Source organism: Anabrus simplex, chromosome 7 (genome assembly GCF_040414725.1).
Source record: "Anabrus simplex isolate iqAnaSimp1 chromosome 7, ASM4041472v1, whole genome shotgun sequence".
NCBI classification, from domain to species: Eukaryota; Metazoa; Arthropoda; class Insecta; order Orthoptera; family Tettigoniidae; genus Anabrus; species Anabrus simplex.
In genome coordinates this window covers 73,509,912-73,524,713 of record NC_090271.1, presented here as the reverse complement: position 1 = coordinate 73,524,713, position 14,802 = coordinate 73,509,912, and the positions used below count along the sequence as shown (strand labels likewise).

Genomic DNA, 14,802 nt, shown 5'->3' with positions numbered 1-14,802 from the left:
GGAGAACACGACGTTCCGCCATTCCCTCATCCAAGTCGCTCTAGCCCGGCACCATGCCAGGCGTGCACGTCTATGCTGTGGAGTCAATGGTAGTCTTCTGAGCGGACGCCGGGAGTGCAGGCCTCCTTCAACCAATCGACGGGAAATTGTTCTGGTCGATATTGGAACAGCCAGGGTGTCTTGCACATGCTGAAGAATGGCGGTTGACGTGGCGTGCGGGGCTGCCACCGCTTGGCGGCGGATGCGCCGATCCTCGCGTGCTGACGTCACTCGGGCTGCGCCTGGACCCCTCGCACGTGCCACATGTCCCTGCACCAACCATCTTCGCCACAGGCGCTGCACCCTGGACACATCCCTATGGGTATCGGCTGCGATTTGACGAAGCGACCAACCTGCCCTTCTCAGCCCGATCACCATACCCCTCGTAAAGTCGTCTGTCTGCTGGAAATGCCTCCGTTGACGGCGGCCTGGCATTCTTAGCTATACACGTGTCCTGTGGCACACGACAACACGTTCTACAATGACTGTCGGCTGAGAAATCACGGTACGAAGTGGGCCATTCGCCAACGCCGTGTCCCATTTATCGTTCGCTATGTGTGCAGCACAGCGGCGCATTTCACGTCATGAGCATACCTCAGTGATGTCAGTCTACCCTGCAATTGGCATAAAGTTCTGACCACTCCTCCTTGGTGTTGCATTTGCTCTGTCAGTCAGTGTATATTAAAATTTGCAACTGGAGAATTAATTAGCAACGACATTGAAAACTTTAAGGACAAAACCTTGACTAGAGAAGAAGATATTCAATACAACACAGCATCAACGTTTAATATTTGATAAAGCTATTCTGTACGAGATAAAAGTGAAATAATTGCGGACATATTGGAGGTGTAACAGCAATTGAAATTACATAAAGCATTATTAAGCAGAATATAATAATTAAGTTGTGTTAGAAGGCTTTGAAAACATCAGTATGTTACAGCTGATTTCATCAATGGGTTTTGTCTTTTCAATTGAGCAATTCAAGAACACCATGGCTCTCTATGAAGACTTGAGGTAGACTATCTGGATGGTCCAGAGCTGGACAAACACAGCAGAGAGGAACCTTGGTTCCCAGTGACATTACGATGACTGGCCAAGCAGGATGACCATCATCCAGAGCTGCGAAGGAAAAAGATTTCTTAAATAAAATGTATATACGTTGGCAGTTAGTAACAAAGGTAACCCATTTGTAGTTAAAGCTTAGATGTTATATCGTTATTGTCTTCAGAATGACCTAAATTGTGTTAGATTCTTGAGAATGATGATTTATCATGTTGATATAAGGGAATTGGTAGTCTTCTTAGAAACAAGACTAACCCCAGTTAGGGCATGCAATGTATTAATGTGGTAATGGTATTTCAGTCAAAGCAAAGAATTCCAAAATGTTATGCCATATCATGTATGAAGTGTTTATAAGTAGAATATTTTTAGGATCTTCGATAATATGCCAAGTAATATGTTAATAAAGAGGTTATACGTTATCATAATGAATTAGGATAATATGATGGCAGACAGAAGACATGTTAGTGATATTTAAGAAGATATTGATCCGATGATATGAATATTCGTGAATAAGGTTATTTGTGCGTCAAAATATATGCAAAATATTTGGAAGAATAGGAAGAGATATGATATTAAATGTGTAATGATGAAGATATTAAGGTGTTAAATGAAAGAAATGAGGAATGTATTGAATGAAAGTATATTGCTACAATGAAATGAAAATGGAATATTTGAAGAGAAAGGAAAGATTATTGACACAGATTAGCATCGGATATGTTTATGATGCAATGACATTGTATTTGTTCGAAAATCCATATCCTATGATATTGATGGTGTGGTTTCACATTTATAAAATATTATGGCATAGTAAGATCATCAAAAGGAATCCATGTAAGATTGTTTATTTGTTCACTTGGACATTTTTAACTTGGTAGGTTAACATAGATGAGTTTTACCACATTGTATAATAAAAATAATTGAATAGATATCACGTAATGTCTTTGAGAATAATGTTCCCTAGATCTTAAAATAATTTGCACAGGTTACGTATTGATATACAGTATTTAGGCATACTTGAAAATCTGATTACCTTGTTATGTTCAATGAGTGATTTACATTGGAAAGTGAATTAATATTAGACATTATGTCAGTTGTTACAGTAACCTCAATGTGAATAGAAGCAGAATTTTGCTGTTAAATAAGAAACTTATCATTTTCTGGAAGCTTACCTTGAGATACTACAAAACAAGATGTATAGAGCTTGTCCTAAGTGAGATTGATAAAAACTGATGTGTATAAAGGGAAATATAATTGTATTATATTAACGTAACCAATAATTTCCCACGCAAATGCACTTTATGAATATTGTATGAAAGTTAACTAATAGCTCATTTCAATTGTGATGTTAAAGAGATCAATGTAGATAATAATGATCATTGATGATTATTTTAAACCAGCAGATCAAGCAATAATTAATTAATTTCTGAATTTAATTTCACAACTTCATTTTCTTTTATCAACATTTTTATTTCTTGAATAAATAATAGTAAGATTATATGAGATTATTTAAAATTTTCTGTAGTAATGTAAGTCAACATAGATTTAAGCTGTAGGATTATGGATTTTCTTGCAGCCCAGTGATACGTCAGATGGAGACGTCCATAAATCCTAATGATAGAACTATATTGCTTATCAGCCCTGTCTTGATCCCACGTTAAAAAAACAAAATATATTTATGAAGATGAGAACAATGAACCCTGAGAGACTGGTCGGGATTTGTTTTACGTCACCCATCCTGGACGCAGGAAGGGTGTAGTACTGTATGATCATAATGTATTATTTCCCCCTAGTTTTTTGAATGTAAACAATGTAGGCCCTCTGCAAGTAAAAGGCCTACAGTGTTGGTAAATTACGAATGGAATATAAACTAATAAGTAGCCTCCATATATACAGTTTAAATTTTTCTTTGTTTTTTGTTTGTTTCTAAATAAGTTAAAATCTTTTGAATGTATCTGGTAAAATATTCAACAACACAGACAATGTTATACTCATTTCATACATCTTAGACCAGGCACACAAACAAGCCAATGTAGGAACACAGCGTGCACGTCTCCTACTAGTTCCTCAGGTTGGCTACAAATTTGACGTCAGATTTTCAGTTTAGAAAAATAAATCTGTGATTAAAGTTAATTACATTTGCCTTTTGTAGTGATGATGTGCAAAACATGTCATCCTTTGAGCATGTTCCCTGAGTAACATTTTAAGTTTTGACTATTTTCTTGGCATGTAGTAGAGTTATTATTGTTTTAAAGGCATGTGGTAACTTGTTTCAAGTAATTGGACTGAACACAACGAGCTGGATATTATAAAATTGCAATTAATTTTTCCACAGCATGTGATGTAAAAAGCGGCAGCATCACCGTCTGCTCCCAGTCTGACGTCATGTAACGATAGACCATTAATTTGACGGTAGATGTACTGGTCTCAGCCCCTGTTATAATGTACTGGTCAAAAGCCGTACTAACAGTAGCGCAGCATCTCTTTGTTATTATATAAATACCTCTCTAATAATAGCTTCAATGGCTATAATTTGTCCCCAGATCTATTACAAATTTTGTCTGAAAATTTTCCATCTCCTAGTTTAGGACCTTAAAACTGGCATAAAAAATATGGCTGATATGCGAGTAAATACGGTATTTTATCATACAAAAACTTACTACAACAAGGGGTAATTAGAAAAAAGGATTTTGCCATCATGTTAGGTTCTTTTGTAACAGACGTGCTTCTTCTCTTCACCCGATTTTTTTCTACTTTGGAAAACTGGAAACAACGGGTTTATTGGTTTCTCTTTTCTTCTCCTACGATATTTTTTCATTCTTAACTGTTGTATTACTCATTTTTATGAAAGAACTAAAAAATTATTTGTGATCAATTGTTGCTTGGCTTGGCATTATTGCTTGGCATTATTTAGTAGCATACTTTTCAATGAACTTGGCTGATCAAAGTTCCTGACCTGAAAGAAGTTTTCACGAGAAACTGACATAGTTTCCGCAGTTAAACTGAAATGAAAGTATCGAGATTTTAACTTGTGTAATTTATGCACGAGTTTTTGTAAGATTATATTTACAGGATACATATTTCATTATTGTGGTGTTTAGCTTAATTTTTGATGGTTTTAATTCGTACCTGGATTTTCTGTCTTCCCGTATCTTTTTTTTTTTCCCTTTCTTTCTGTGGACCCTCCAAAAATGGATAATCTTTTTTTTTTTTGCGTCGCACCGACACAGATAGGTCTTATGGTAACGAATGGAAAGGGAGGGGCTAGGAGTGGGAAGCAAGCAGCCGTGGCCTTAATTAAGGTACAGCCCCAGCATTTGCCTGGTGTGAAAATGGGAAACCATGGAAAACCATCTTCAGGGCTGCCGACAGTGGGATTCGAACCCACTATCTCCCGAATACTGGACACTGGCCGCAATTAAGCGACTGCAGCTATCGAGCTCGGTAATGGATAATCTAGGTTCCACTGTATCATTTATATATATATGAGAACTTTAACAACCAGATTGATCGACAAACTTGACCATTTTACAAAGGTGAAAAATGAGAGTATCCTCCTAATTCAATACAATAAATATTCCGTCATTAGACGGAGTAAACAAATTCAAACATGTTTCGGCTCGTTTGAGCCATCTTCAGTGAAAAATGAGGGGAGATTTGAAATAATTTACATAATATAAGTTGAAAAAATGCTAAAAAACATAATGAAGGAGAAAATGATAAAACAAACAAAAGAGAGCCTAGACGGAAACAAAATTAGTACAAATATACAATATTTACATTAATATGCGGAGCAAAAAACAACTCACTGAAGATGGCTCAAACGAGCCGAAACATGTTTGAATTTGTTTACTCCATCTAATGACGGAATATTTATTGTATTGAATTAGGAGGATACTCTCATTTTTCACCTTTGTAAAGTGAAAACCATCAATACGGAATGATTCTAATATCTTGTAATAATAAACTTGACCATATCGGTCCTTAATTGGTCCGTATTGACTAGTAATAACAATAACGTACAACAGGGCTGACCAAACAATCACCCGTTGTACGTTATTGTTAATCAGATTGATGCAAAATAATCAAAATTCAGAAATATCAAGGAACACAGAATACTGAAAGAGTTAATTAACTCAAGGTAGATGGCACTTTTAGTACCATAAAGTTTTATCCCCTCTAGGGAGTTGAGTTCTTTACCACAACTGTACACCCAAGGAGTTAATGACTGTGCAATCTACTTCATCATCATCATCATCATTGTCATCATCGTTCTATATTTCTTTTCCAGGATATGGCCAAGAACGTGGAGGAATCATCACCAAGATCCACAATGGCCACTGGAGAGCCATAGATGTTGTATATCTTGAGAATATTCCCTGGTTCTTACCAGTTTATTTACATACATTGAAGATTATATCCAATGGGAAAGAAATCAAACCTTGTAAGTATAAAGCAGATATCTTGCCGCTAGTTATTGTCCAGATCAGATCATGCAAAGGAGGGATAAGTTCACTTGTTGATGTCTGTAGCTGATAAAGCATGACACATCCAAATATGTTATTAGAATGATTTATTTCATTCACATTTTTATACTCGCAATGTAAGATATGAGTTTGCAATATGTGGATTTGATTTAAACCTGTTTAGGTTGGAATTTTTATTTTTTAAGCTTTTCTGTATACAGAGTCCATTCAAATAGTGCGCCAATCATCGAAGATATGATACACTGGTTTTAGGCATGAGTCATGGCATTCTTTAAAAGTATAATAACCTTTACAATCTTAAATCTAAAATTGTTTCTTGCAGTTTTTTAAGCAGAGAGAGAGAGTGAGTGAGAGAGAGAGAGAGTGAGTGAGAGAGAGTGTGTGTGTGTGTGTGGGGGGGTTTTTTTTTTGTTTTTTTTTTTTTTGCATGAAGTTTAATTTCAAACTGGGCAAGGCATTCACAGAAACTCTGGGTGTATTTTGGGAATGGGAAGGAATTTATGACCAGGACACTGTATATAAGTGTCATACTTTTTTTCAGATAGGGCAGAACATTTGTTAAAGGCAGTGCAAAACTGGTTGTCTGTTAATATCATGCAATAATGTTCACGCTGACAGAGTGTGGGGAAAATATTCATTAATCATCCGTAACATAGCCGAAGATGTAGAAATTAGTGAAAGTTGGTGTCATAAAATATCAGCAGGGTGAAATGCTGCAAGATTTGTTTCACAGTTGGTCACAGATGAACAGGAACAAGTGCATTTTGAAATCAGTGTAGATGTTTTGGGTTAGTTGAATGAGGATGACTGCTTTTTGAAGGACATCATCACAGGTGATAAAACATGAGTGTTCGAGAAAGACTTGGAAACAAAGAAAAAATTCAGTGTGGGTTGGAAAGTTGTCTACAAGACAAAAAAATCACTACATATATACGCAAAAAATGAAACTAAGGTTGATCGATCTTTTTTTTATATTATTGTACTGGAATAGTCCTGTTTTTCTGAACATAACTTGCAAGGGCAAACCATCAATAAAGAGTTTTTTTTGGTTGTAATACAGCATATGAGAGAGGCATTTACAGAAAGCCTGAAACATAGGAAATCAGAACCTGTATGCTGCATCTCAAGAATACTTTCACACATTTGATGCTCTTTTTTTTTTTTTTCTGATATTCCTCAGCCAGCCTATTCGCCCGATTTGGCACCTACAGATTTCTTTCTCTTCTCTCAGTTAAAAGCCATCCTGTAAGGATGTCATTATCAGACACTAGAAGAGACTACTTCTTGTACCCGTCGTGGACAGGACAGTTGCTTAGCATGTGCGTGATTACATTTTCATTGTTCTGGAGATTCTGAGACACGTAGACAGGCATAACTCTCCCTGTCAGCAGCTTGTCTTGGCGTACTCACTTCCTGGCTCTAAGTGACCCTTTGGAGTTTCATATTATATGCATTATTGCTGCTCTTGATTTCATTTCTTCCTTATGGTATAGAAATAAAGTATCAGGTTAATATTTAAAAAATACAGACAGATGTACAAAACATTTAAAACATTGCCAGGATGATCACTAGCAACACTCTGTAGAGTTAGTTGTAGGCTCTTGGACCTGAAACTTTTACTTCATTGGAAATACAATTCTAAATCAATTCTGTCATGACACGTTTTTCTGTAAAACCTGTGGTAAGAGAGATACATCAAGTTTTATGTTTAAAGATCCACCGGAAACTGCCTTCCCCCCAACCCCTGGTGGATTTTTTGAACTGGCTGACAAAATGGAATGAAATGGCATATGGCTTTTAGTGCCGGGAGTGTCCAAGGATATGTTCGGCTCGCCAGGTGCAGGTCTTTTGATTTGACACCCATAGGCGACCTGTGCGTTGTGATGAGGATGAAATGATGATGGAGACAAGACATACACCCAGCCCCCGTGCCAGCAAAATTAACCAGTGATGGTTGAAATTCCCGACCCTGCCGGAAATCGAACCCGGGACCCCTGTGACCAAAGGCCAGCACACTAACCACTTAGCCATGGAGCCGGACGGCTGACAAAAAATAAAATCACACACCAAGAAGGAATTGCATAAAACCTTATATGGATGATTTTAAAATTGGTGTTTGTAAATGATTACAATATCAGAGTTGTAATGTGGGTGGGCAAGGAAGCATACAGGTTTAAATAATAATAATGTTATTTGCTTTATATCCCACTGACTACTTTAACAGTTTTTGGAGACGCCGAGATGCCAGAATTTAGTCCCGCAGGAGTTCTTTTACATGCCAGTAAATCTACCGACACGAGGCTGGCGTATTTGAGCCCCTTCAAATACCACCGGACTGAGCCAGGATCATACCTGCCAAATTGGGTCAGAAAGCCAGCACCTCAACCGTCTGAGCCACTCAGCCTGGCCATACAGGTTTAGTATGGTACGCTGCATAATATCTGTCCATACTTGCTGCAACTGGTTCTCTAGATCTTGTAAAGTGTTATGCTGCTAAATTGGTTTCCCACCTTGTTCCAGACATGTTTGGTTAGTGACAGATCTGGGGATTGGGCAGGCTATAGCAGTGTTGCATTGTTACGGAGGAATATCTGTGGCATCCTTGCTGTGTGTAGCTAGGCATTATCCTGCAGTTCATGTGGCTGAAGGATGTTCTACACATATCGCTGCACTGTTATTGACCCTCATATTACTAGTTGGATGACCATTTGCCTTATCTGATGTACTCGCAGACCATCATGCCAGCGGTATCACACCATAGCAAAAGCAGGATTGAGGCGCGTACCATGTGGTCTCCAGACGTGAACATAGCACAAAAAGAATTTGGATTTGTCACTAAAGACAACCTTTTTCCAGTCTGTAACAATCCACTTTAAATGTCAGCAAATTTAATTCAGTTATCATTGCAAAAAAATAAGAGAGTTGTGTGGCTCAAATGATCAAAAGGGGAACTTATCTGTACCACCAGGCTACGCATTCCACTCATTCACTCATAATTAACAACCCCAGATTGTTGAACTTTTCACAAGGAAAGCATGGCCTAGTTTTGGAACTGAAAGCTCAGTTTAATTTGTTGTTTGCCATTTGATGGTTCTTGGGGTTAATAATTCTTTGTTGCCTAGACTTAATAAAATTATTTTTTTCCCAGATATAAGCCTCCTCATTTAAAGCAGGTAGTACGATGTACCTATTCCTTGCATAGCTATTAGATTTAGTTAGACATACCTATGCCCTTAAGGACTGAATGCGCCCTTGATCTTGAATTAGCCGGAGACTTAATGGCAAGCAAGGGTGCAATAGTTAGCTAATTAGTTAGTTAGTTAGTTAGTTTGTTTGTTTGTTTGTTTGTTTGCTTGTTTGTTTGTTTGTTATTTGATCAGTCTATAATAAATTAGATTGATAAAACAGACATTGTTATATTGGTAACGGTATATTATACTTTGTAATTCTATTTTAGTTCAGTCTACAATGGAATCAGGAGGCTATATTAACAATCCTAACTCCTGCCACATTTGTGACAGTTTTATAAACAATACATACATCTTTGTAAAAATCTGTTTACTTGACCTTAACTGATTTAAACTATCAATTTATTGTAACCACCATGGTAATTATAATTCTCGTAACATTATTGTATTACCTTGAATTAACATTTCTCACATTCCTGTTCTCTTATCCTGAATTAAAGGTAGCTTTAATTAATTATTTTAATAGTAGTTCTTTCTCACTTGTACTTGCCTTATCAATTCCAGCTGCTTTTCTAGCTTTCAACTTTCGTATCTTACTGTAAATGACATTGTTAAGATAGGCAATTTTTTAAAAAACAAATTGTTGATGTTGTACTGACACAGATAGGTCTCATGGCGACGATGGGACAGGAAAGGCCTAGGGATGGGAAGGAAGCAACCATGGCTTTAATTAAGGTACAGCCCCAGCATTTGCCTGGTGTGGAAATGGGAAAACACGGAAAACCATCTTCAGGGCTGCCGACAGTGGGGTTCGAACCCACTATCTCCCAGATGCGAGCTCACAGCTGCGCGACCCTAACCGCCCGGCCAACTCGCCTGGTTTGGCTATAATTAGGACACACGGAGATACTTTGAGAAGAGGCCCAGAACATATTCCAAAGCAGGCACTGGAGTGGAACCCTCAAGGAGCAAGGTGGAGAGCTAACCGAGGACGACATGGCACTGGACCATTGAAGCAGAGGTGACAGCCATTGCAATGCTAAAAAGAGAAAGATGTTCCACCTTTTCATTACAATAACATTGTTGTACAAATTAATGTAGCAACATGTTTAATACGTTATGGGACCGGTTTCGACATATGTCCATGTCATCATCAGCCGATACAAAAATGGCAAGAAGTCAACACAATTGTAACACTTATGACACTTTTCTTGAAAAATTAAAAACAGAAGTTCATGTTAAGATAAATTTTTGTAGATATCTTAGGTTCTTGTGGAGCACTCTTGCTGTAGAAAATGTGATGCAGTATAATTCACAATTGTTGTTATTCAAGAAATAAAATTTGTTGCCAGGTAACAAATGATATGATTTTGTTTTAGTATTTCAAAAGATGGATTTTGGTATATATATATTAAAAAAATCTTAGAATCTGATATGGATTTTATGAGATCTAAGGAAAAGAAAAGAAATTAAAAATAAGAAATAGAAAAGTGAAAATGGTAAGGTAAGTAATATTATGAGGCTCACTTTAATTTAGACTTGTCATGAAGTACAAGAGGAAGTAAGAACCGAAAATTGAACATTGGTAGGGGATAGGAGGGGGTAAGGAATTAAGGGGAGTAGTTTAAGGTGGGTAAGGGGGTAAGGGCAATTAGCGCGAGAAACGTAGAGTTAATTGTGTGAAAAGATATTAACTCTACGTTTCTTGCTTCCTTTTACAGATTCCACTTTTATATGCTTTTTCAACTAGAACATCTACAAACTCATAATTTACAACATTTGAACATCACTTCAAATTTTGAGATGGTCTATAGTGATCCTATTTGAAACTGTTCTTCAACTTCTATTCACCAACTTCATATCCTCAACGTGTTCTACAACTTCACCATATGCATCTGACTTTCGTCTTTTATCTTCAAGATCATGATTAACTTCGGATCTCTCGACTAACTTTGACTTTTATTCTCTCTTCTTTACTTTGATTATATTACAATTTTTCGCCATCGTCTAATTATAACCGCCAGACTATCAACTTTACTTTTATGCAATCTTACTACTTGTTGTATAACAATCTATTGTTTTATCCATTGTACTTATTTTAGCAGCCTTCTAATGTTAATTTTGTTAATACTTCCACTATTATATCTCATCACATTGTATTTTCAAACCATCATTGTTATTTTTAATGTTATTTTACTTCAAATCTCTTCAAGATTTTAAAATTCATTTCATTACTACATGTTATTTAGACGCTTATTTTTAATTTAAGGTTAAGACTATGGCTGATAATGCCTTCAGGGAATAAGATGTACAATATTATAGGGAAGGATCCACCTTTCAATACTCCGTAGTAAAAAGTAGTTACAACATGTTTAATGGGACCGGTTTCAACACATTTAGAGTGTCATCATCAGCCAAATAGCGAATATCTTAACAATAACTAACATATTAAACATAGGCAAAATATTAACATTGTATCACATCGTGGCAATTCAGTTAATGTTCAAAACACAATAATCACAGTCAAGAGAGTAAACAGAACATCACTATCTTGCGAAACATGTACCACTATTAGTTAACAAATTTATGTAAATCATCCAAGACGATTTTGTATTGATTAGGTGGTCTAATAAATAACTTAATGTTATTATTTCAATCAAATATCATCAATACGGACCAAAAATGATATTTATTACATGTAAGTGGTATGTTCCGAGCTGTCAGCGGAGAGATGGCGTGGAATGACATTAGTAGACGAATAGGTTTGAATGGCGTTTATAAAAGTAGGAAAGATCACGATATGAAGATAAAGTTGGAATTCAAGAGGACAAACTGGGGCAAATATTCATTTATAGGAAGGGGAGTTAGGGATTGGAATAACTTACCAAGGGAGATGTTCAATAAATTTCCAATTTCTTTGAAATCATTTCGGAAAAGGCTAGGAAAGCAACAGATAGGGAATCTGCCACCTGGGCGACTGCCCTAAATGCAGATCAGTATTGATTGATTGATTAATTGATTGATTGACAGTATTGATTGAATATTAGTTCTACTATCTACTTCTATCGTTTTCACATACACCGAGGTGCCAGTATTTCGTCCCGCAAGAGTTCTTTATGTACCACTAGATCTAGACATGAGGCTGGCGTAATTGAGCACTTTCAAATACCGCCGAACACGAATCCACCAACCTGAGCTAGTCATACATTCTCTCCTTCACTCAATTAAATTAAACATTTCCTGCCTTTATTCTGATGTATGCATTACTATAACTGAATTCTTAAAGGAAGGGGGGAGGGAATATAGATTGTATAATTCATTGCGATTTCTGCAAGTTCAAGGACTTACCACATAAGACATATGTCCTTCCTTTTAATAATAATGCTAACAGCTTTACATCCCACTAAGAACTTTTACGGTTTTCGGCATTTGGGATTTTAAACATATTTTCAGCTTACAAGTTGGTGTATCTCAAGCTGTCAACATTACGGAAACCAATGTACAGGAGCACTATGAGTCAAACAACATTACCAGATTTTTACATATATATTGGCTTAAATCACATGAAGACAGGTTGTGAGGCAAGAATTGGATAGGAAAGAGGGCTAGGATTTAAAATGTAAATAAGCGTACAGGCACAGCACTAGCCTGAAATGAAAATGACGGGCAAAAAAAAAAAAAAAAAAAAACTTTAGTCCTGCCGACTGTGGGGTTCAAATCCATCACCATCTCCTTAAACCAAGCTCACAGCAATGTGATCAGTTCACTCAGTTTCCTATGACGCGTAATAGGCCTACCACATGGGCGACCCACTTACCTGTATATGGATCTTCAATTCTTCAATTATACATGTATGCAAAAACATGCACCTTAGTAAGAGGTGTTGTAACCAAAGTTGAGATTTACAAAACACAACTTTATTATTCGCTTCAAATGCAAAATACACTATTTACACAAATAAAACTGAAATTTAACTTGAAGCAAAATGAATTAGGAATCTTGAGAAAGAGTCTATCTTCTGTACACTATATACAAGTTTGCAGTATTTACATCCACTACTATCTAGAAAAGATAGTCCTTGTGATAAGAAAAGTCGATAGTCGAAAACTATCAGAAGTACTGACATAAATGTTTTGGAAAGTCCTTCCTTGCTGAGTTCATAAAAGCAAGTTCAATGTAGGAAGAATTCTTACTTGGCGAAACCAAGGGAGCTTGCATTAATTAGGGAAATATAACGGTATGTAATAGTATGACTGGATACGGGCAGCGGAATAAGAGGAGCGGTGACCAGAGGTGAGACCTCGTACTGCCAGAAATTCAGTCCACCTGGCCGAAGCACATTTTCAAGAGGAGTAGCCTCCGTGCTCGACGTAGGGTGTATTCTGGAGCTGGACACCGGGGCAAGTGGGCATCTGGACAGGCTGGGAGTTCCTCTTTATAGTACACACACGACTGTCCAGGCACGCGCACTGAGGGCTGCGCGTCGAGGCTAGAAGAATGACACTTGGCGCGCGTGTAGCTGGCTGGCGGAGCGAGAAGGGAGCGCCAGACATACAACAAGAGGTACTTCCCTAGTTGGTTCTCTGATTGGTGCACGTATAACAAATATGTTTGGGAAGAAATACTTTTATTTTATATTTATTTATATCATAAAGAAGTCATGTTGTCATAGCAAAACGAATATGCAACGAAGAAATGAATCCGAAGAGATAAGCATTATTTACTGCATTAAATATTAGTTTATTTACATGTTAAGCGATATGTAGTAGTAATAATAATAACAACAACAAACGTGTGCAATAAAGAAAAAGGAAATAAATACAAGTAAATATAAATATAATTTACAACATTTAGAGCCATTCCATGGTCACTGAATTACAAAGCAGGGGTATGAATAAATAAACATAATAAACATGAATACTAATATTTAAAAAGCAAAAAGCAAAGTCATCTCCGTACAAACCATGAAAGCCATTGGAAGGGTGGAAGGTGAAGGCTTCCACTATCCATGACGTTGGCACTTGGTGGGATGGGGTGGAGTGGTTAGCTCTACGCATGACCGCCTTTGCCCCCAGTAGTTAAACTGGTACTCATTTATCATACGCAAAACATTCTTTCCAAATTACGTTAAACCCTGTCACTCATTATTATTATTAATAATAATAATTAATAATAATAATAATAATAAATTATTAATAAATTGCAAATGGGAAATATCCCGGTGGCAACAGTCACTTACAGTAATGTGATAATAAAGTTAACATAATTACCCAACTACAACAAACAAACAAACAAACAAACAAACAAACAAACAAACAACAAGAGTACAAGAAGCAGATATATGGAAGGAAAATATAACAAGAATTACTGCTAGTTTAATATTCTAAATCGAGCAACATCATATACAAATTCACAAACAACTTAAGTATTTACAGTGCTTAACAATATGGCTTACAGTATTATAGGTTGACCTTACTACTAGCTTAACATTATAAGTGATAATAAAGTGAAGTTAAACCGTAATTACCCTACAACAACAACATTACAACAAGCAAGAAATACTACTAATTTAACTTTCTAAATCCAGTGTCATTATATACATATTCACACACAACTTAAGTATTTCCAGTATTTAACACTACAAATTACAATACTATAGATTGAACTTACTACTAGCTTAACACTACAAGTGATAATAAAGTTAAATCATACTACCCAACAACTACAACAACTCAAGTACAAAAAGGAATTCCATGGAAAAAAATATTACAAGAAATACTACTAGTCATTCTAAATCCAGCATCATGTACAGTTTCATACACAATTTAATTATTTCCAATACTTGCCACTATGGCTTACAAAACTATAGATTGAGCTTACTACTAGCTTAACGTTACAAGTGATAATAAAATAAAGTTAAAAACATTGTTAATTAACCAAGAACAACAGCAATTACAAAAACATGAGTACAGCAAGCACTTCCCTGGAAAGAGAATACCACAAGAAAAAGCCTCCCAGTTTCACAATCG

General features: G+C 36.5%; 1 protein-coding gene across 1 annotated transcript in view; it reads left to right on the top strand.

Moving 5' to 3' along the window:
- PIG-T (phosphatidylinositol glycan anchor biosynthesis class T) overlaps nt 1–14,802 on the top strand; it is a 260,582-nt gene that overhangs the window by 191,943 nt on the left and 53,837 nt on the right. Inside the window, exon 7 of the mRNA XM_067151175.2 lies at nt 5,390–5,542. Within this exon, the coding sequence (XP_067007276.2) occupies nt 5,390–5,542 (153 nt within the window). The remainder of the gene's footprint in view (nt 1–5,389; nt 5,543–14,802) is intronic.